A 21,456-nucleotide genomic window follows, 5' to 3' on the forward strand; every position below is an offset into this window, starting at 1 on the left:
TCTCCTGTGTGGGGATCCATTATGCCTATTTTCGGTGCCAGTTAAGACCTACCCCTCAATTTGCGATACAGTCCAAAAGGGAGGGTAAGATATTTGGGCCTGATCCCCAAGTTCTCTTCAGTGGGATTCTGAATAAGAGTAAGCAACCATATGGGTCTGTGTGCAGGATCAGAACCTGTATTTCTAAAATGTCTTGCCTTTGGTGCTTGAATCACAACCATGGCGTTAGCTAAATATAGGGGTTTTTGTTTTATATTAAATATGACTGTTTAAAAAAATAATCAGTGGGAGGGAACAGGAAGTATTTGACCATACATGGATTCTAGATCAGTAAAGTTTAAGTTTAATTTGACTATTTTTCAAACCACTGATTATCCAAAAGAATTCCTTCCCTGAGGATTTTATGTGGTGGGAAGGCATGTGTGTTTCAATGACCCTGAGTGCTTTGCTGGCAGGAGTTTTAACTCCTGGTAGGGTCACCCAAACTGGATAGGTGTAAGGGTAGGGACCAAACAAAAAACAGTCTCTGTCCTCCACAGGCTCAACACAGTCTTGTAAAAAAGTTAAATTATAAAAACACAAAAAGGTAGCCATTCCAGCAAACAGCATGAGAGAGAGAGAGATGGAGGAGCATTGTTCATGCCCTATGCAACGTCTGCTGGTGTTGAAAGGATCAGATCCAAGAGAATGGTTACTGTTTGCTGGGCTCTGCATTTTGGCATTTTAAAAATAGGATACTATTTACCCCCAGTGGAGATTAAGGACTCTGAAGGAGTCCTCAAATATGCATTGAGGACATGAACCATATATGGTTAAAAATAGTTACTGCTTATGCTTGAAAAAATAAACTTTTTTCATAACCGAAAGGTACCTTCAAAAATCATTATTTGGTGGCTACAATATTTTTAGAAAAATGAATCTCAAATATGAACCAATTTATTTCAAAATTTAATATAAAAACAGATTAAGTTACAAAACCACAAACAAATAAAAAACTGTCACTCAAAATATGCAACCTTTCTTTTTCTTCTTATAAAATAGTCCTTTAGTTTCACGTTAAACTAAATTAGAAGTAAAGAAGGCAGAGCTAAGAATTAAGTCCAGGCAAAGATTCTATATGCAATTTGTGTGTCTAGTTTTTTACTGGAAGACCATGGGCAAATATACAGTATATATATTCTTATACATTTGGGGAAAAAAATCTACAATGGAATTGCTGAGACGATCTAACTATTGCTTTGGTGTGCAACATTATAATGCTTTAATGGGGTTATTTATCATAATTCCAGTAACTATTCTACTTTAAATAATGTACATTTTAGAATTTTATTTAAAAAAAAAGCCAAAGGGAGGGTTATGGTTAAGAATCAACAATAATAATTACACCAAAATTTACATTTCAGGTTGTGTAGCAATTCAGTAACAGATAAATTAATTTGCACAAGATTTGCACAGTTCAGCTGCTAACCTAGTAATACTACAACAATTAAAAACAATAAATATTGGGCTGTCCGTACAAAACAGCAAAATATTAGAACACATATCACATATACTGCTAGCATACTTATCTGTACAAGGAATGTAAAGCTGCTAAAAGGGTATTGTTTGCAGTAAGAAATTACCAGACTACACATGACTATTTTAATGCTTGTTTTAGGAGTAGCCTCACAACACTAAAACATTCAGGCTTAGTTTTCACATTTGTCCAGCTCATTGCAAATCAAAAGTAACAGGCCATAGATTTTTTTATCCACTGGTGGAAAGAAATCATTTGAGCAAGGAATCTGCTTTTGCTAGATGTCACCAAGACTGACCCCTTCCACTGCCATTAATTCAGATAAAATATCTGCTATTAACAAGCACGTATTTTGGCCCGATGAGCACGTCTTGTTAAAGCAGTTATGTAATAAAGAGCCATTTTTTCTACCCTGTTGTGGGGCCACTTAAAATGACTCATCCTTTCCATACAAAGCTCATTCTTTGACTAGAGGCCCTTTCCCCGGACTTACTGAATGATCAGTCATTGGGCTACCTCTTTTTTAAGACTGGACATGCAGGGGAACAGCCTCTCTCCTTGTGGCTGAGCTCTCACCCACCTCATCTCATAGTGCCTGTTCCAAGATCTGGATTGTGCTAGAAGGCAATACATTCTATTTTTTTAACCTGGGTGTGTTAATTTTTGTTTTATTTGTATCTTTGCAGAGATAATTGAAGATAATGATGTTTATGTTTTGCCCAGTGCCATGATTTACTATTATGTCTTTATATCACAAAATGACATCTGTGTAATACCATTAGCTTTCAGCGCAGTTGTGTAGGTGTCACAGAAAGCTCAATTTGAATACAGTAGGATCATATTTGTGCCATTAATGGTGGAATTTGTCCTATAAAATATTTACCTCCAGTGATGATGTACAAGAAGAAAGGAACTCAGCTTGACTCTCAGATCCCAGGTGAGTTTCCAGGAGTTGTCATTTTGAAAAACATTTTTAAAATTTGTAAACTGATTACCTAAACCTTACTACTAGCGTTGACTTGAAGTTTTATTCTCATTCAACACAGGACATTGTGGGGAGCAAGTGCTTGCTAATGAATAAGGGAATATCTGTAAATTTATAGTTCATCTCTCCATAGTCATTCTCTAGGAGGACTATGGCAGCCAAAACTGAATTATGAAACAATCTAATTTCTTAATGCAAACCTCCCCTGTAAGGTCAACTGGAAAACTAATTTAAAGCCAGGCATGAATGCAACTTGTTAGTGAGGAAGAGTCAGCTTTCTTTTCACTAGAACTATACCTGGTGTCTGGTGTGAGAGTTCCTTCGTCCTCGGCTACAAGCATTATCAGAAATAAAGTAAGAAAAAGAAGAAGATAGTAAATACAGCAAAGATACAAGATACAGAAGTATGCTTCTCACAATTTCACACAATACAATGAATTCCTGAAGTCATGGGAAATGAAAACCTGGATTTCAGATCCAGTGTACTATTGGCTGTACATAGGGTTCTGAATTATTTAAAGTGACTAAAACTGCTGGTAGGAAATAATGTCAGATTGTGGGATACAACATTAAACTTTATCTTCTAATGAACTGCAAATTTTTTATCAAAACCATCCATACTTGTATTAAATAAATTGTAAGGAAGTTCAATGTGAACACTGTATTCTTCTGTTTCCCTCTAACTTTAGGAAGTATTATATTGATCAGCTGGGCAAGAGGCCCAAGACAAATTTGAACATCGTGATTTGCCTCAGTTTACATGAGGTTTTGACCATTACAGAAAGAAGTGTTGAGATCAGCCACCCAGAGAGCTGGTGTCAGTACCTTGATAAATGATTCCAAATCACCATTAAACAACTTAGCATTATATTGTGATCGGGGTCTGGGCTTCCTGTGTTTCTGGGGTTTAGGGGGAAGGTTTGGAGGCCTAAGAGAAGGGAATGTGATTACTGAGCAAGGTAGAATTAAGTCATACTATAAAATATCTATAAGCTCGTGGCAAAGTAATAAAACATTTTAAGAGGAGAAAAGGAAAACAAAAACAGTACTTGTCAAACAGACATTTCACACGATTTAAGTGTAACATAATAAAGAGAGGAAAAATCCTGCTACAAAGAAATTCCTCACTGATAATTCTGACATTCCTTACAAATCCTCTTTTAAAGTTTTACTGTACACTCTCCCGCCAAAGTGTATGATTGGAATGGTCTTATTTTGTACGATCACCCACGAAATGTGCAGCAGGAACGGAAATCCATCCTGCCAACCACAGCATGACACACCAACATTCTAAGCACCTCTTTTATTAAACAGAGAAGTTGCCTCATGATGGAGAAACTTCAAATGAAAATTAAAGCTGGGCATTGTAATCCTCAGGCACTTCAAAAAACAATTCATGGACATTTTCATCTGGAGACAGTAACTGTTAAACAGATTAGCCTCTCACATTTATACTGACAATTTTTTTTCACAAGAAACAAAATACATTGCAATTTAGCTAGAGAAATTAAAGGAATAGCATCAACATAAAAAACTCACGATGCACTTTTATCTGCTAAATGTTTACATAGTATTGTTACATGTAACACATGGGATGACTAGAACCAAAAGAGATTACTGAAATAAGTATTCTTCTCTAATTCACAATTTATTTTGTGCACTTGTCAGTACTTGTTGGTGTGTAGTTAGTGTCCCTATATAGCCAGTCAGGTTCCCTTGTTTTGATGGCTCTTTCAGACGTCAATAGAAGACAGAAAACCTTTTTTTAAAAGTTAGGAAAAAATCACATTAAAACCTAAAAAAATGGTAGTGAGACTCTGGGCTGATTAGGACTGGAAATTACTTTTAATTAACCCTTAAAGAAATCCTTCTCCCCTAAAACTTCTGTTTCCACAGTAGTGCCTTGGTAGCAGTAGAAACTACATCTGAGAAGAGATATCTTGCAAAAGTGACAATTTGGATCATTGCATGACAATATAAAAGAGTGCAGAAATGTTAAAAAAAGATTTCATTCCTATTCACCAAAGCAAAAAATTAACCTTTAAATTGATGTGTTTCAACTTTATGAGATTTTATGAAGGTGTTCACAAAAGTACTTTATAATTCCAGAAAAAAATGGACAAGTGAGTCCTTTATCAATTCAAAGTCACAGCATTAGCTTAGTTAGATGCTAGAATGTGTGATGCAAGTATGCTTCTGTAGAATTTATTTAACAATAGTCATGTTTCAAATTAATCACATTGTTCATATAGATGATTTTTGAAACTTTATCATCTTTGTAGCTCCCTACAACACAAAAAAGGTTAAAAAAAAATCTTACCTGGTGGTCACGTATTCAGCTCTGTGACCTAGAGGAGTTCAATGAACAAGGAAATATTCAGTTGTAGCTTATGGAAATAAAAGCTTATTTTTGTATGTAACTATTCTTATGCTTGCCAGTATACTATTCATCCTGAATTATTTTTAACCCAAGTTTATTTCACAAGATTTACAACTGTACAACAATTCAGGGCAATGTGAGGTTATCTTCCATCTCCATAGTTTTAAATAACCCAAAACAATCCACGTATAAAGCTACTTCTCAGACATTTTCTCTTTAAAAAACCATTTGGTAATGTAAATAATGTGATGCAAAATTTCAAATAGCCTCCACTGTTTATGCTCATGTATTTTAATGACTAAATCAATATGTAAATAGAGCTATGCCAGGATTAAATTGCATCCTGGCTGGTGCCTAAACTTGTTCAATGCCAAAAATGCAGAGCTCTTGACCGTAACTGCTTGCTAATAACAATTTATTTATTCTCTTAAGAGTACAATAAATGCTGCACATTGACCTGTCCATAATGATGCCCAAGTCACTTTCCTGAGTTGATATAGTTAATTTATAACCATGGAGGTATATGAGTAGTTTAATTTTTATCTCCCCAATGTGCACTGTTTTGCATTTATAAATAATTAATTTCATTTACCATTGTGTTGCCCATTCACTTAGCTTGGTTAAAGCCCTCTGAAGTTCCTGAGTCTTCTCTAGATTTGACACAATTATTTAGGTTAGTCATCTGCAAACTTTTCCACCTCACTGCTAATACCACTCATCTCTCTCCCTCTAGATAATTAAATATATTAAACAGGATTTAACATGGAACATTGAGTCACCCTGCTGTTAACCTTTTGCAATGATAAAAATTGTTTACCTTAGAAAGGAAAATGAATAAGAGGGAACATGATAGAAATATATAATGAATGGTCTAGAGAAGGTAGCTGCAGTCAATAAGGCAAATAAGATGTTAGGATACATAGGAACAGATGGAGAAAAATATGCAAAATATTATAGTGCCATTATACAAATAAGTGGTGCAGCCTCATCTGGATTCTGCATGTACTACTGGTCACTCCATCTCAAAAAATATTTTGCAGAATTAAAGGAGGGTCAGAAAAGGGTGACAAGAAAGATCCAGGGCATGGGTGGTGGGTATAATAGGCCAGGGAAGGCTCTGCCTTCCTTGGCTGCAGCTGCTGCTGTGGGAGGCTGGGCTGGGTCTGCTCTGGCCCCTGGCCAGCCATTGCGGCTGGGGCTGCTCCAGCTGAGGCTCAGGTCGGCTGGCTGGCTGGATCTGCTCCGGCTGGAGCTTGGGTTGGTCGGTTGGCTGGGGCTGGCCCAGGGCTCCTCTGGCGGCCATGAGAGGGAGGTGTGGGGGGCTCAGGTCCCCATCCAAAGTGGGGGTCCACCTGCCGCCCATGATCCAGGGCATGGAAAATCTTTCATGTGAGGAGAGAATTAAAGACTGATTGTTTACCTTTGAAAGAAAATGAATATGAAGGGACATGATAAAAATATATATAAAATAATGATCTAGAGAAGGTAGACTAGGGAGAGTCAATGAAATTAAAAGGTGGCAAATTCAAAATCAATTAAAGGAAATATATTTTCATACACTATATATTGAAACTGTGGAACTCTGTCACAGGATGTCATTAGGGCCAAAATTTAAACAAGATTAGAAAAGGGATTGGACATTATATGGCTAAAAAGAATATTAGAGTCATAACAGTTAATGCAAACAAATTCTGGAAGAGATTAAAAAACCCTCAGACTTCAAGGTTTAGGCCCATCTCTAGCTACTGGAGATCAAGATGAGACCTACTGGGAGGGGCTGATTATTCTGCCTAATGTGAGGTTTCTTGTCCCGTCCTCCGAAGCACTGGTGTTGGCTCTTGCTGGAGTCAGGACACTGGACGAGATGGGCCATGGGACTGAACCAGCTGAACAATTAGTATGTTTCCTATATTTGTTATTGACACGATTAAAAAAAACAGTTACTAACCTTTCTGTAACTGTTGTTGTTTGAGATGTGTTGCTCATGTCCATTCTACATTACAATTGCACATGCCATGTGCACCGTTGCCAGAGATTTTTCCCTCAGTGGTATCCGTTGGGCCGGCTTTAGCTCCTCTGGTGCCACACACTTATACGTCAGTGTAAGGGGCACTGCTGGCCCTGCATCATCTCAATTTCTTCTTGCTGGCTAACTCCCAACAGAGGGATAGGACGGTGGGTCGTGGAATGGACATGAGCAATACATCTCAAAGAACAACAGTTACGGAAAGGGTAGTAACTTGCTTTTTCTTCCTTGAGTGCTTGCTCATGTTCATTCCATGTTAGGTGACTCACAAGCAGTGCCCAAGGCAGTGGCCTTGGAGTTCATGGACATGCCGATTACAACACTGCTCTGCTGGGTGATGGCGTAGTGGAAGGAGAAGGTATGCACTGACAACCAGGTTGTAGCCCAGCAGATATCCTGAATTGGGACCTGGGCCAGAAATGCAGCTGATGAGGCCTGAGTTTTTGTCGAATGAGCGGTCAAGACAGCAGGAGGTGGAATGTCCGCCTGCTCGTAGCAGCCCAAATACAGGAGGCTATCGAGGATAAGATTCTCTGGGCTGAAAACAGCAGGCCTTTCATCCTTTCTGCTACTGTCACAAGGAGTTGCATAGATCTATGGAACAGCTTAATCCTCTCAGTGTAGAAGGCTAGGGCATGTCTGACATCCAGTGAGTGAAGCTGTGGCTCTTCTGAATTCCTGTGTGGTTTTGGGAAGAAAACTGGCAGGAAAATGGCTTGGTTACTATGGAACTATGAAACCATCTTTGGAAGGAAGGCCAAGTGGGGACACAGCTGAATCTTGTCCTTAAAGAACATCGTGTACGGAGGTTCTGACATAAGGGCCTTGATTTCCGAGACCCTTCTGGCAGAGGTAATCACTATCAGGAAAGTGACCTTCCAGGAGAGAAACAGCAGAGGACATGATGCTAGCGGCTCAAAGAGAGGGCCCATGACTCTAGACAGGACTAGGTTTAAATCCAAGGGTAGAATCAGCTCGCAAGTCTCAGGGTAAAGTCTCTCTAATACTTTAAGAAAGCGGATGGACATCTCATGTGAGAAAACTGACCTACCACTCACTGGCAGGTGAAAGGCCGAGATCGCTGTTAGGTGTACCTTGATAGATGCAAGGGCCAGACCTTGCTATTTTTAGGTGGAGCTGGTATTCCTGGATAGATTGAAGGGAAGACCAAGTAAGAGACAGACTTTGTTGGGAAGACCATATCGAGAAATGCTTCCACTAGGTCAGGTAGATAGCACTAATAGACAGCTTTCTACTACCTAGCAAGACCTGGCGGACTTGTTCTGAACAAGCTTGTTTCTCCGAGTTCAACCATGGAGCTTTCACACAGTCAGATGAAGGGCCACAGGGGTCATGTGGAGTAAATATCCATGGTCTTGCGAGATCATGTGTGTGCGGAGTGGGAGGGTAGCAGGGGCACTACTGACATGTGTAGCAGTGTGCTGAACCAGCGTTGGTGTGGCCAGGATGAACCTGATAACCTCTGGGTGAAGAGACCACTTGTGGTGAGAGGAGAAAGATCTGCTGAGGTGATCTGCCAGGGCTTTCCGGGCTTCTGGAAGATGGATAGCCTTGAGGTGAATGGAGTGCTGCAAGCAGAAGTCCCCAGAGATGGACGGCCTGCTGACACAGAGTGGAGGACCTCACTCCTCCCTGTCTGTCAATGTAGAACATGGCTGTCATGTTGTCTGTAAGCACTTGTACTACTTTGCCCGTGATCTGGGGAAGAAACACTTGGCAAACTAAGCAGACCGCTCTGAGCTCTCTCACATTTATGTGTAGGGAGAGCTTTTCCTGGGACCACAAGCCCTGAGTCCTGAGGCGATGGAGGAGGGCTCTCCAACCTAGATGGAAGCGTCCAAAACTAGCATCCAAAGCATCCAAAACACCAACAGATGGACATTGACAAAGGGAACTCCCCCCCATTGCCGACCAGGGGTCCTTCTACCAACCAAGGGAGGCGAGGACTGGGGCTGGAACACTAAGCACTGAGTCCAAGTGATGTCTGTTTGGTGAGTACACTGAAGCTAACCATGCCTGTAGGGGTCTGAGGCACCGCCTTGCGTCTCGTACCCTGTACATGCATACAGCCACATGTGCCAGGAGCTTCAGGGAAACCTGGGCTGTTGTGACGGAGTGGACCTTGATCCTGGATATCAGATCTGACATTGTCTGGAATGGAGCCTCTGGAAGGAAAGCTCTGGTCTGTGTCAAGTCTAGCACTGCCCCGACTAACTCTATTCTCTGGACTGGAATGAGAGTCGACTTTTGTTCATTTATCAACAGGCCCAGTGCTCAGAAGGTGGCTTGGACCAGGCTGATGCTGTACTTTACTTGAGCCTCTGAGTGGCCCTTGATCAGCCAGTCGTCGAGGTACACGTTTGCCTTCTGGTTTCCCTTTGCTTTCTGAGGAAGGCTGCTACCACTGCCATGCATTTCGTAAAAACCCAGGGTGCTGCAGACAGACCAAAGAGGAGGACAGTGAATTGGTAATGGGACTAGTTTACTACGAATCTGAGGAATTTTCTGTGGCCTTGGAAGATGGAAATAGTGTCCTTCAAGTCGAGGGTAGCATACCAGTCCCCTGGATCCAGAAAGGGAATGACGGAGCCCAGGTAGACCATACAGAACCTCAGTTTATTAGAATAACTGTTGAGGAGGCGCAAGTCCAGGATGGGTCAATGAAACCCCCCCGCCCTTGGCCTTTGGGATTAGGAAATATCGGGAGTAAAACCCCTTCCCTCTCAAGTTTCAAGGCAACTCTTCCACAGCCCCACCTGTAGGAGGGCTTTCACCTCTGGGGCTAGAAGTTACTCCTGAGAAGGGTCTCTGAAGAGGGATGGAGGGGGGAGGAAGGGGTGGAGGAAAACTGAAGGGTGTAACTGTCCACAACTGTATTCAGCACCCAGCGCTCTGATGTGATGAAGGACCATGCTGGGCTGAAGTGGGAAAGTTGGTCCAAAAACAAAAGGGTCAGGAGCAGGACCTGATGTTGGAACTAGTATAGAGCCGTTGGGCGCACCTTCAAAAGTTCTGCTTGGGACCTCCTGAGTATCTATGTGACACCGGTAGTGAGATTGAGGCGGATGGGGATGGTTGACACTTGTAACCCCTGCTCCTTTTCTTGAACAAGTCCTGTCGCAGTGGCAGAGCTGAGAAGCAGGCCAGTTGCTGAGGTCTGAAATGCCTCCTCGAAAGAGCCGGAGCATAGGAACCCAGGGATCTGAGGTTAGCCCTTGAGTCCTTCAGACCATGGATCTTTGTGTCTGTTTGCTTAAAAATGGTGACGTTCCCTCGAATGGGAGTTCTTGGATTGACTGTTAGACCTCCTGTGGTAGCTCCAAGGACTGCAGCGAAGAGCATTGCCTCATAGCCACTGCGGAAGCCATTGTTCTGGCTGCCGCATCAGCTGCATGTAGGGCTGCCTGGAGGAAGGCTCTGGCTATGTTCTTTCCCTCCTCTAAGAGGGCAGAGCACTCTTGCTTGGCATCATGAGGCAGCGAGTCTTTAAATTTCATCAAAGAGTCCCACATATTGTAATCATACCGCCCCCCAGCAAGGCTTGCAGGTTAGAGATACAAAGCTGCAATCCCCTCGTTGAATAAAAGTTTCTGCCAAACAGATCTAATCTCTTTAAGTATTTCTGTTTGGGGGTAGCACTTGCCTGGCCTTGTCTGTCCCTCTCATTGACTGCTGTTATGACTCGGGACCCCGGAGGAGGGTGAGAATATAAGTACTCGTACCCTTTGGTTGGCATATAGTATTTCTCCTCTGCCTTCTTCAAAGTGGGAGGAAGAGATGATGGGGTCTGCCACAGGGCTCTGACTGGACTCATAACAGCCTCATTGATGGGTAAGATCACCTTAGAAGGTGCTGCTTCAGCCAAAATGTCAGTGAAGCTATGGACTTCTTGAACACCTGAACCTCTAGCCCCAGATTAGCAGCTATTCTCTTTCGAAGCTCCTGAGGGGTTCTCCTGCTCGGCCCTGAGACAGACTCATCTGGGGAGGAGAAGTAAGAGGCCTGTACCGGAGGGAGAGCTTTCCTCCTCTTCTTCTGCCCCTATTACTCTCACCAGGCCCACATCTTGCATGTAGGTACCAGGCTTGGTACTAGAGTCAGAGTCCAGTGTTGAATGGAGCAGTGTGGGAGCCAGCCTCTGGGACACAACTGAGCAGGACCGGTGGGATGACGGTTCCAGATTCCAGAACAGCCACTGCATCGGCCACTGCCCTGCCAGTCAGGTGCTGGTGGGGGGACCTGCACCGGGATCTGGTGGGATGTAGGATGGATACCACTGGTGGCTCTTGGGATGGGTGTAGGACTCCACCTCAGATTCCGAAGAAGAGGCCTCCTGAGGTGACCACGGTACCCCTTGCTTCTACCAGTTAGTGCCAAGGGTGCGGGGACTGGTGTCAGACCGGGGGTGAGCTCACAGATGAAAGAAGGGCTGTCTTGCCTCTGGAAGGTACCGAGGGCCCCGGTGCTGGGAAAGAGCTTGGAGCTCCATGCTCTCTTCTGCTCATGCTCATCAGAGCAGGCAGTTGTCCCATTGGGGTTGGCAGAGAAAATAAGTTCCTGGATGCTTCAAAGGCCTCTGGGGTAGAAGGCACTGCAACCCCACTGGCACAGCAATGACTTCCTGGTGCGGGCGGGTTCCTGCACTGAGCTCAACTGCTCTCGGGGTGGAGTTGACGATACCGCTATGGGACCGGGGATGGAGAAGTGGCCTGATGTGGGTTGCACTCCACTGCCTTCCCCCTGTTTGCCTTTTCTTGGCACTGGGGAGTGTCTTCTCTTGGACTGCTGTTCCTTATGTTTTTTCCTTGGCACTGGAGATGAAGAACAGTGCCAAGAAACATGCAGTACCAGAGGGGCGCTTCGCACTGAAGCGCTTGGTGCCCAATCCCATCGGCTTGGCTCCGGCGCTGGTCTAAGAGCGGCTTCCATTAGGATAGCTCTCAGTCTAGCCTATCTTTCTCTGTACAATACTTAAGGTCCCGACATATCTGAAAGCGCTCTTGTATGTGACCCTCTCCCAGAGGCTTCAGACAACTGTAGTGTGGGTTGCTCACTGGCATAGGCTTGCCAGAGGAGGCACAAGGTTTGAAGCCCGGGGACTGGGGCATGCCTGGCCCCAGGGGAAAAGGGAGCCCCTCTACGCTAAAGGAGGGGGACTAATTATCTACACTTAAAACTATTTACACGGTTACTACACTAAGACTAACAAACTAAGTTGAAGAGATAAACACTGAAAAAACACCTTGCCGAAGCAAGAGGACCAGTTCCAGTAACCGTCAGGGCGGTAAGAAGGAACAGAGGGTGTGGAGCCGGCAGGGCCCCTTATACCGGCGCATAAGTGTGCGGCAGCAGAGGGCCCTACAACTGGTCCGATGGATACCACTGAGGGAAAAATCTCCGGCAGTGGTGCACGCAGCACGCACACATCTAATGTGGAATGGACGTGAGCAAGCACTTGAAGACGAACATCTCTAATTTATTTTTCCAAATCTGAAGATACAGGTTCACCACAATAAATAAATACTGAAATAAAAACTGAACTTTAGCAACTGAACGAACTTTGGTAGCCTATCACCTCAGCTAAAAAGCTAAAAGCTTCCTTCGGTGTGCTCTGGCTTCAGGTGATGTTTGCTTGCAGAGGTTAGCGTGTTTTAGTCTATGTCTACAGTAGGTGCTGTGGGTGAGATTCCCTAGCGTGAGTAGTCACACTCCTGCTAGCTCAGTAGGGTAGCCATAGTAGCATGGGCAGTGGCGAGCAGTGGCATGGGCTAACTGTGCTCAGTAAAATCTGCCTGAACTCCATGGATACATACTTGGCTCAGCTAGTCTGTGCCACCATGGCTACACTACTGTGTTTAGTGCCCACTCAATGAGAGGTAGCATGAGTATGTCTATGCAAGCTAGAGATTCACACCCCTAGCTCTTAGTGTACACATAACCTTAGCTTTACAGTGTAGTGATGCTAAGGACATACCCAACCTGACAAAACATTGCCACCTGCTCAGAGTTTTGTCCTAATTTTGATAGGGCTCTGCCACTTCCAGCAACTGTGGCCACCAAGAAACTGTATTTGGGGGTGGTATTACATGAGAGTTCCAGTACAAAATGATGGCCTTTGCAAAATTCTGTGGGACAATGAAAGTCAAGAAGATAGCAATCATATGCTACATGAATGTATGCAAAGGGAAAAGAGAACTCAAGGCTTTATATGTGTCTGTTAACTACTAAGCCATGTAATAGGTACATCCAAAATAGCTTCCTTTTCTCTCTTTCAATCTATTTTATGTATACAAGGTGTGCACATATCTATTTTTAATTAATGAAGTACCGTCTCAAGAGGCTACGAAATCAGTTTTGTTAGAAATACATGACATTGCATTACAACTTATGCACACTTTGTTTTTCCACCAAACTTCTTAGAAACTGTGCCTGTATAAACTATGAATTTATGTCACAGTTCAACGATAAATTACCAACTATCTATCTATATAATTGAGAAGAATCAGTTTCCCAAACAGCTGTGGAAGTTTAAGTTAATTTTTGGATAACCTAGACTTTACAGAATCCTTTTTCAGGATGACCATGAATCTGTCTAAAGAAACCAGTGAAAAATTTTAAGACTGCTTGTTATAGGATTTATCTATACTCAAAAGACACCTTCTCTAATTACCCTCTCACTATCTTCAGTACAGCAGGGTGATTGAGAGAAGACCAAAGCACAAGCATGGCAGAATGGGGGCTGTCCCACTGCTCCCTTCCCCTTTAGTCCTCCACTTAGTCATTAAGTGGGCCAGGGGAGATGGTCCCACCTGAATGGCGGGCTGCTGGAAGCACCTCTCTTCCCTTCACCTATTAAGCTAGTCTGGGTGTTTCAAAAGTCTCTTACTCTACTGATAGCTGCCCCTCCCTTCCCTTCACTGGTTGTAGATTTGGAGCTGTGCCATTTATGATGCTGTTTCTAGGGATCAGTAAGGAATTTTTCCCATTAGGGAAAACTAGGTCTAGTGGGTTTTTTCACCTTCCCTGCAGCCTCCTGGAGGCAAAATTTGGTTGAAAGCAGAAGAATTCCAAAATTCATGTAATGCTGGTATGACCACTGACTCATCGCAACTTGTGGCTGGTGTCCTGTGCACATAAAGACTAGAAGAGCCAGCTCCCAAAGGTAAACAAGACCCAGGATTTCACTGTTGGACCTTGCTCTCAGTAGAGGAGAGGAACCTGGAGTCTTTGAGGACTGAGGCAGTCCCCAGCCCTGTGGCCTCTATCATTGCAGTCACCAAATTATTGTTTGGTTTGTGGTTAAAGTCCCGTGAGAGCAGGGTGAAAAGTAGTTCCCTTCCCAAAAGTATAATTAATAGGGTTGTGGCCTGCAGATTAATTCCATCCCAAGTATCTGTCTCTCATTCACCTGCATGTTCTGGTCAGTCTACTCATGATTCTGCTTGGCTTGACCGCTTGATAGTTGATTTCATGGTGGTTTATTTAACTTTGACAAACAAATCCCATATTAACCCCATGTACATGGGCTATCAGTAAGAAGACATAGGTTGATTGGGGTGATCAGGATCCAGATGCTGTCCAAATTTTAGATTCCTTCTGAGTTTGGACTTTTATTCAAACTGTATCCATACCCTGGATGCAAATCTGGATCTGCCATCCTGACTGAACAGGTGGAACTTTTGTGAAAACAGATTTTATCACCAAATTTCCATTATTTCTGCTTCCCCCAGCATCTTGCTTCCTCCCATCTCTTGAGCCCCCACTCGCTAATGCTGTCTTGTGGTAAATGGATCCATTTGCTTGTCTCCCCAAGGACAGGTCCCCATCCTGGAATGGAGCCACAGTGGGGCTCTGCAGGGCATGAGAGTCTGTGCTGGTGGCTCCAGTTGCAGGATAGGGGCCTTACAGAATGTTGCCATTTACGTGTTTACAAAACTCTCTCTGAAAAAAAATTCAGGAAGCAAAAACAGAATGTCTTGCACAGCTTTTAATTCAGTATGTGTCTAGTAGTGTATTATTTTCTCAAATCAGAACACAGATGTTTCATTCAATAGTTTCATTCCCAAATGCATTCATTTGTCCACATTGTTATATTTGAAAAATACAAACTAATATCTATTGAAGAAATAAAACCAGTTTATAGCTTTCTCTTGTGCAGGAAAAGGCTCTAACCATTGCATTGAATTATGACTGGTAAAGAAATCAGGCCTATATTTACTGGGCACTAGGACTCCGAGCTTTGTAATTTTCCACTGCATACACTTTAAATATTTTAGTGGGTTCACCCTAGAATTGCTTTTCAGTCTCTCCTGCATCATTTACCTTCTCCAAGTGTCCTGTGCAGTAAGTCATGTTTTGCTTGCAGCTTTGTGATGAGATTACTCCCTTCCAGGAATTCTCTGAATTTCTGCAGAGACAAAAATCAATGGATTAATTTTATCTGTTACTTCAATTCCTTTTGAAAACACTTGTTTGGACCAGATCACATGGCTGAAGAAGCAACCAACATACCATGAAATAGAACTGCTCAGTCTCCTGCTGGTTAGCTCTTCTTTTTGCAATGCTGGGCTTACTCATGTACGTCTCAGAGACTGTTGACTTCACAGACTCTGTAGAGCGACTGTGCTGGAAACATTCTGACACGTCATAGTCCTCAATGGTGACCATGTCTTGTATAGTCTGCAAAGTAGCTTCTGTCGTTTTCTTAACCTGGTATGAACATGTGCAATTTATCAAATAGAAAGGAAGATAAATAAATTCTAGAAGCAGCTTACAATGGAAACTAATGACTGAAATGAATTCACTCTTACATGCTCTGTGAATGAACTGAGGTATATGACAATAGCAAGTGCCATGTTTTACACTGGTGTAGAATAGAAAAAAAAAAGATCATTGGTTCCTAGGTCTGTCTCTATGCTTTAATAAGTTACTATAAGCAAACATAGGCTGCTCTCCTGTTGACTGAGTATCATCATCAGAATTTGGCCTCTGAACAATAAAGTGGAAAAAAAAAGTGGAAGTGAATAGAAACAGTACTGGTACTCTAACCCGAACTGTCGGCTCCCCAGATTAAAATATGATTGAGCACATCTGATGGCATGGCTGACAGTGGACTGTGTGCTCCCATGAGAAACTCTGGTGCAACAATTACCTTATGTTGGTAAGGGGTTTGATGTGTGGTAAAGATCATGTCTATAACCCACAGATGCAATATGGATGAAGAGAAGATGGAAGAAGGTACAGTTTACACAGCTATCACAGCATCTCCTACTAGCTGCAGAATTGTGTAGCTAGTATGGCCATTCAGAGTACACAGATGACTAGAAACAGAACAACAGATACACTGCATCCACACAATGAAAAGTCAAGTGATAAGATCCAGATGATAGTGCGTGTACCATCAAGCTCTGCGGTAGTGAATATGTTTGGAGGTGAAGTTGGTGACCTGCATGCTTACTCCATAAAAAGTCACTTCTACATACACCTCCTTTGCACACGCACATCTGTCTCTGTGAAACAGTGCTTCCCCATTCATATGCCCTGGCCTACTATCATGAGCCTTCTGCTTATCCCTATATTTGTGCACTCATCTGGTGAGCAATCAAATATGCTTTCTTACCTTCTCTCACTTTAATCTTGCTTTCTCCCCATATCTCCTGAATGGTGAATCTGAGTTACTTTTTGAATTTAAATAGTTTATTAAACTATTGTATGTTTGTTTACATAAGTATTTGATTCTGATTCAGGCCTTCAAGGTATGAATAGAGTAAGAAAATGCCATGGCTTTTAGTTTTAGGAACAGATTCTCATTTACACTTCTTTAAGTAAGTATAATTTATGCACACTTTAAGGCCCCCATATGCTGCCAGAGTGGTGTGAAGAGCCCTTAGTTTTTTTTATTCTTTTTAAAAAAAAGAGCAACTTTTTTTTACTAGGTGAGCCATCATCAGGAAAGGCATTCAATATCACTATGTATAAACAGCTCTAGCTAAGAGCGTAACAAAGATTCTGCCTCTGCAGCCATAGAACACAGCCAAAATTCCTTCATCCTTCAAAGCTGGTAATCTGGGAAATAACCATTTGTTAAATCCATGGTAGAGAGAGGGGAGGGGGAATTAGATAATTAGACCTCAGTAATTCTGCTCATAATACTTCTTAGAATCTCAGCAACTGCCTCCAAAATCGACAAAGTCCATTTTGTAGGAGACAATAAAAGTAACAGTTTTAATCTATTGTTTTTATAAATTTCTCTCTCTCTCTAACGTTAAAAACTTGAAAATCCAAAATGCATGGAACATGAATAAATCTAGAATCTGTGTTCTTCTGTATAACAAGTCCATGCAGACAGCTGCAATGGGAGATTCCCTGCAGCGGCTTGCCAATGACCTTAGTTATGAGGTTCTGAAAAGGGGCAAATTTACTGTGCTAGTTTCAACAAAGACTCGTTGGCTGACATGCACATGTATTGCCAAGAATTGAAACATGCTGGTTTTTGCTCAAATACATTAGTTTCAGTAAAGGTGGATTGAACAGTTACAAGGAAAGTGCAGTTGTTTCAACAAATGCCATTGGTTTAAAACCACCACAACCACCTAAATGTGAGTAACTTGAACTATATTTGGTTTAAAAATAAATGCACTAGCTGGAATACAAGTGTTTCTTTAAAAAGCAAAATTAATGCGTTACACATATGGGTCAAATAAACAGAAGCATTAGCTGAAACACAGAATCATTTTTTTTAAGCTGAAAAATATCCACATAAATAAGAATATTTTTGATGAATCCTAAATGTAAAGGAATCGATAGATACAAGCTCAAACACATACAATGAATTCTCAAGGAAAGCAATACACAAACTCAAATACACACATTTTTAAACCACTTATAACTGATTCTGACTCATTATTGACTTCATTCCAGGCCTTTCCTAAAAGAAAAATGGAAGTTTGTACCAAACCATGGAGGTATTTTTGATCTGATCCAGTTCTACAAGTGACTCAATGATCTGTAGGGTCAAATTCTGCACTGGTACACCTTCTGTGCAGCTCCTCTGACTGGTGATGCATTCAAGATGTATTAAGGCATAATTTCACCTTTGGGGTACAGTTTTTAACCTCTGAAATGTTTATAGATATTTGATATTATAAATGAAAATTGTGCATATAGATTTAAACCATTTTAGTCTAAATCAGTGGTTCTCAACCTATTTACCACTGTGGGTCGCATCCAATACTACCAGTATGGCCCTGAGGATCTCACATGGGCTGCAGCTCTGTGCTGACTGGGCCGCAGGTTGAGAACCACTGGTCTAAATTATGTATCGTAGTTTTTGACACAGTGGAAATCAGGGGTGCCAGGTGAACCACGGGCTTGGGGAGGTTAGCCCCTGACCTGGCCCACCCCTTCTGCCTGAGGCCCCACCCCTTATCCTCCCACTGGAGCCCAAAGTGCCCCCCTGCCCTCAGCCCTGGGCCACCCGGGAGTGCCAAGTGGCACGACCCCAGTGCCTGGGGGCCCCACCCCACCCCAAGTCCCGGTCACAGGTCAGCCGCCCTAGTCCCAGCCCCAGCCCCAGCATGCTTTCCAGAAGAGGAGCAGCCTGCCTGGGCTGGGGCCAAGGGCGAAGCGGCAAGCAGGAGGGGCCTCGGGGCAGAGCATGGGCAGGGCCACGCAGAGCTGTTTGGGGAGGCTTAGCGTCCGCCAGCCTGTGATACGTGCCTCCATGGTGGAAATCCTTCCTCTCCCAAAATGCTGTTTATTATACTTTACAAGCAGAGACAAATCTCACCTCTTCATTTTCAATTTTGAGTGTGGCCAGTCGTGACTGTAGCTGTTGATACCTGAGCATAAGCTCTGCTTGTACCGGTTGCTGGGCACTGACCTGACAAACCTAACAAAGAATCAAAAATGGCTATTAGACTCAGAGAAAATTTCAATTCACCAACACCAGCTTCTGTCACTCTCTTTAAAACCAGATGAATTGCTGCTGAAACTATTAAAAATGTAATTTAATTTAGATTTTCATTTTCCAAATCAATTATTTTAAGTATGTATGTACTATAAGCCCTCGTCTACACTATGGGGATAGGTCGATTTTAAAATGAATGCTTCTACACAACCAACCCCGTTCCATTGACCTAAAGGGCTCTTAAAATCAACTTCTGCACTCCTCCCCGGTGAGGGGAGTAGCGCTAAAATCAACCTTGCTGGGTCAAATTTGGGGTAGTGCAGACGCAATTCGACGGTATTGGCCTCCGGGAGCTATCCCAGAGTGCTCCAATGTGACCACTCTGGACAGCACTTTGAACTCTGATGAACTAGCCAGGTACACAGGAAAAGCCCTGGGAAATTTTGAATTTCATTTCCTGTTTGATCAGTGTGGAGAGCTCAGCAGCACAGGTGACCATGCAGTCCCCCCAGAATCGCAAACGAGCTCCAGCATGGACCAAAGGGGAGACACTGGATCTGATTGCTGTATGGGGAGAAGAATCTGTGTAGGCCAAACTCCGATCAAAAAGAAGAAATGCTAATATATATGCCAAAATCGCAAAGGGCATGGTGGAGAGAGGCTACAAAAGAGACACACAGCAGTGCCACGTGAAAGTCAAGATGCTCAGGCATGCCTACCAAAAAACAAAGGAGGCAAACAGTCGCTCTGGGTCAGAGCCCCATACATGCCGCTTCTATGATCAGCTGCATGGCATTCTAGGTGGGGACCCTTCCACTACCCCACCACTGTCTGTGGACACCTGCAAGGGGGGAGTCTCATGCAACAGGGAGGAGGATTTTGTAGATGAGGAAGAGGAGAAGGAGAATGCGCAGGAGGCAAGCGGTGAATCTGTTCTCCCAGGCAGCCAGGACGTTTTCATCACTCTGGAGCCAATACCCTCCCAAGGCAGGATTCCCGACCCTGAAGCCGGAGAAGGCAGCTCTGGTGAGTGCACATTTGTAACTACAGTACAGGGTTTAAAAGCAATAGTGTTTAATGTTTGATTTGCCCTGAAGAATTGGGATGCATTCGTGGCCAGTACAGCTACTGGAAAAATCTGTTAATGTGTCTGGGGATGGAGCGGGAATCCTCCAGGGACATCTCCATGAAGTTCTCCTGGAGATACTCAAAGCCTTTGCAGAAGGTTTCTAGGGAGGGCTGCCTTATTTCGTCCTCCATGGTAGGACACTTTACCACGCCAAGCCAGCAGCAAGTAGTCTGGAATCACTGAAGCACAAAGCATGGCAGTGAATGGTCCTGGGTTTTGGTCGCATTCAAGCAACATTAGGTCTTTATATTTCTGTGTTAGCCTCAGGAGAGTGATATCATTCATGGTCACCTGGTTGAAATAGGGGAATTTTTGTAAGGGAACAGTAAAAGGAACCCGTTCATGCTGGGTTGCTTGTACTTGGCTAAAAGGGATCACCCTGGAGAACAGCCACGCGGCAGGGGGAGGGGTGAAGGGATCATCCCAGAGAATAGCCATGCGGCAGGGTGGGGGGAGGTGTGTGCTGTACATCCACCCGAAAACCGTAGCCCCTCCTTTTAAATGTGAAACCCAACAGGCATTGCTTGCTATGGGAAAGGATGGCGCTGCAGTCTGAAACCATTCCCACATGTTACGAAGGCAGAAGAAGCCAACCCTGCATATCAAAAGGCTTACCATGGCTGCTTGGAAACTGAATATTGTTGCCCAGCCATTTGTGATGTATCACCATACCGGCAGGTGCTCAATATAAAAGGCAAAATGCGAACTTGTACCTAAAGCACATGTGCTGTCTGTTGTGAATTACTTCACTCACTGTGAAAGAGTCTTACTTTTGTTCTCAGAAATGTGTCATCTTAAAATTTACTCTCCCTTTTTATCTCCTCCCAGGTGCAAATGTTTCTATGCTCCCCATCATCTCTGTCCCTGAGGTTATCGCAGATTCGACGGCGAAAAAAACACACTCGCAATGACATGTTTTCCGAGCTCATGCAGTCCTCCTGCACTGATGGGGCACAGCTTAATGCATGGAGGCATTCAGTGGCAGAGGCCAGGAAAGCATTAAGTGAGCACGAAGAGCAGAGGCAGGAGGCAATGCTGAGGCTAGTGGGGGAAAAAACGGACATGATGAAGCGTCTGTTGGAGCCAACAAGAGCACAGACCCACACTGCATCCACTGTATAACCGCCTGCCCTCCTCCCCAAGTTCCATATCCTCCTCACCCAGACGCCAAAGAACACGGGGGGAGGCTCCGGGCACCTAGCCACTCCACTCCAGAGGATGGCCCAGGCAACAGAAGATTGTCATTCAAACAGTTTTAATTTGTAGTGTGACTACAATAAGCAATGTGGCCTTGTCCTTCCCTCCTCCTACACCCCACCCCACCCGGGCTACTTTGTCAGTTCTCTCACTTTTTAAAAAAAAATTAATAAAGAACGAATGCATAGTTTCAAGACGATAGTTACTTTATTTCCTTTGCCAGCTGTGATCGAAGGGGGGTTTGCAGCAAGGAGAAATACACATAACTATCACACTGTAGCCTGGCCAGTCATG

The 21,456-nt window shown here is 43.4% G+C and overlaps 1 protein-coding gene across 10 annotated transcripts in view; it reads right to left on the reverse strand.

Annotated features, from left to right (window-relative positions):
* The window catches only part of SRGAP1 (SLIT-ROBO Rho GTPase activating protein 1), a 233,448-nt gene that overhangs the window by 42,658 nt on the left and 169,334 nt on the right, over positions 1–21,456 (reverse strand). For 9 of the 10 annotated variants that reach the window (XM_073327901.2, XM_073327900.2, XM_073327898.2 and 6 more), the window contains 5 exons: positions 18,717–18,818; positions 15,440–15,637; positions 15,251–15,335; positions 4,822–4,849; positions 2,799–2,832 (listed from right to left, as the gene is read on the reverse strand). In XM_073327901.2, the coding sequence (XP_073184002.2) occupies positions 2,799–2,832; positions 4,822–4,849; positions 15,251–15,335; positions 15,440–15,637; positions 18,717–18,818 (447 nt within the window). Of the gene's footprint in view, positions 1–2,798; positions 2,833–3,326; positions 3,430–4,821; positions 4,850–15,250; positions 15,336–15,439; positions 15,638–18,716; positions 18,819–21,456 lie in introns of all 10 variants that reach the window. The other variant, XM_078851131.1, reaches the window with a different exon arrangement.

The sequence above is a fragment of the Lepidochelys kempii genome, chromosome 1 (genome assembly GCF_965140285.1).
Source record: "Lepidochelys kempii isolate rLepKem1 chromosome 1, rLepKem1.hap1, whole genome shotgun sequence".
Lineage (NCBI taxonomy): Eukaryota > Metazoa > Chordata > Testudines > Cheloniidae > Lepidochelys > Lepidochelys kempii.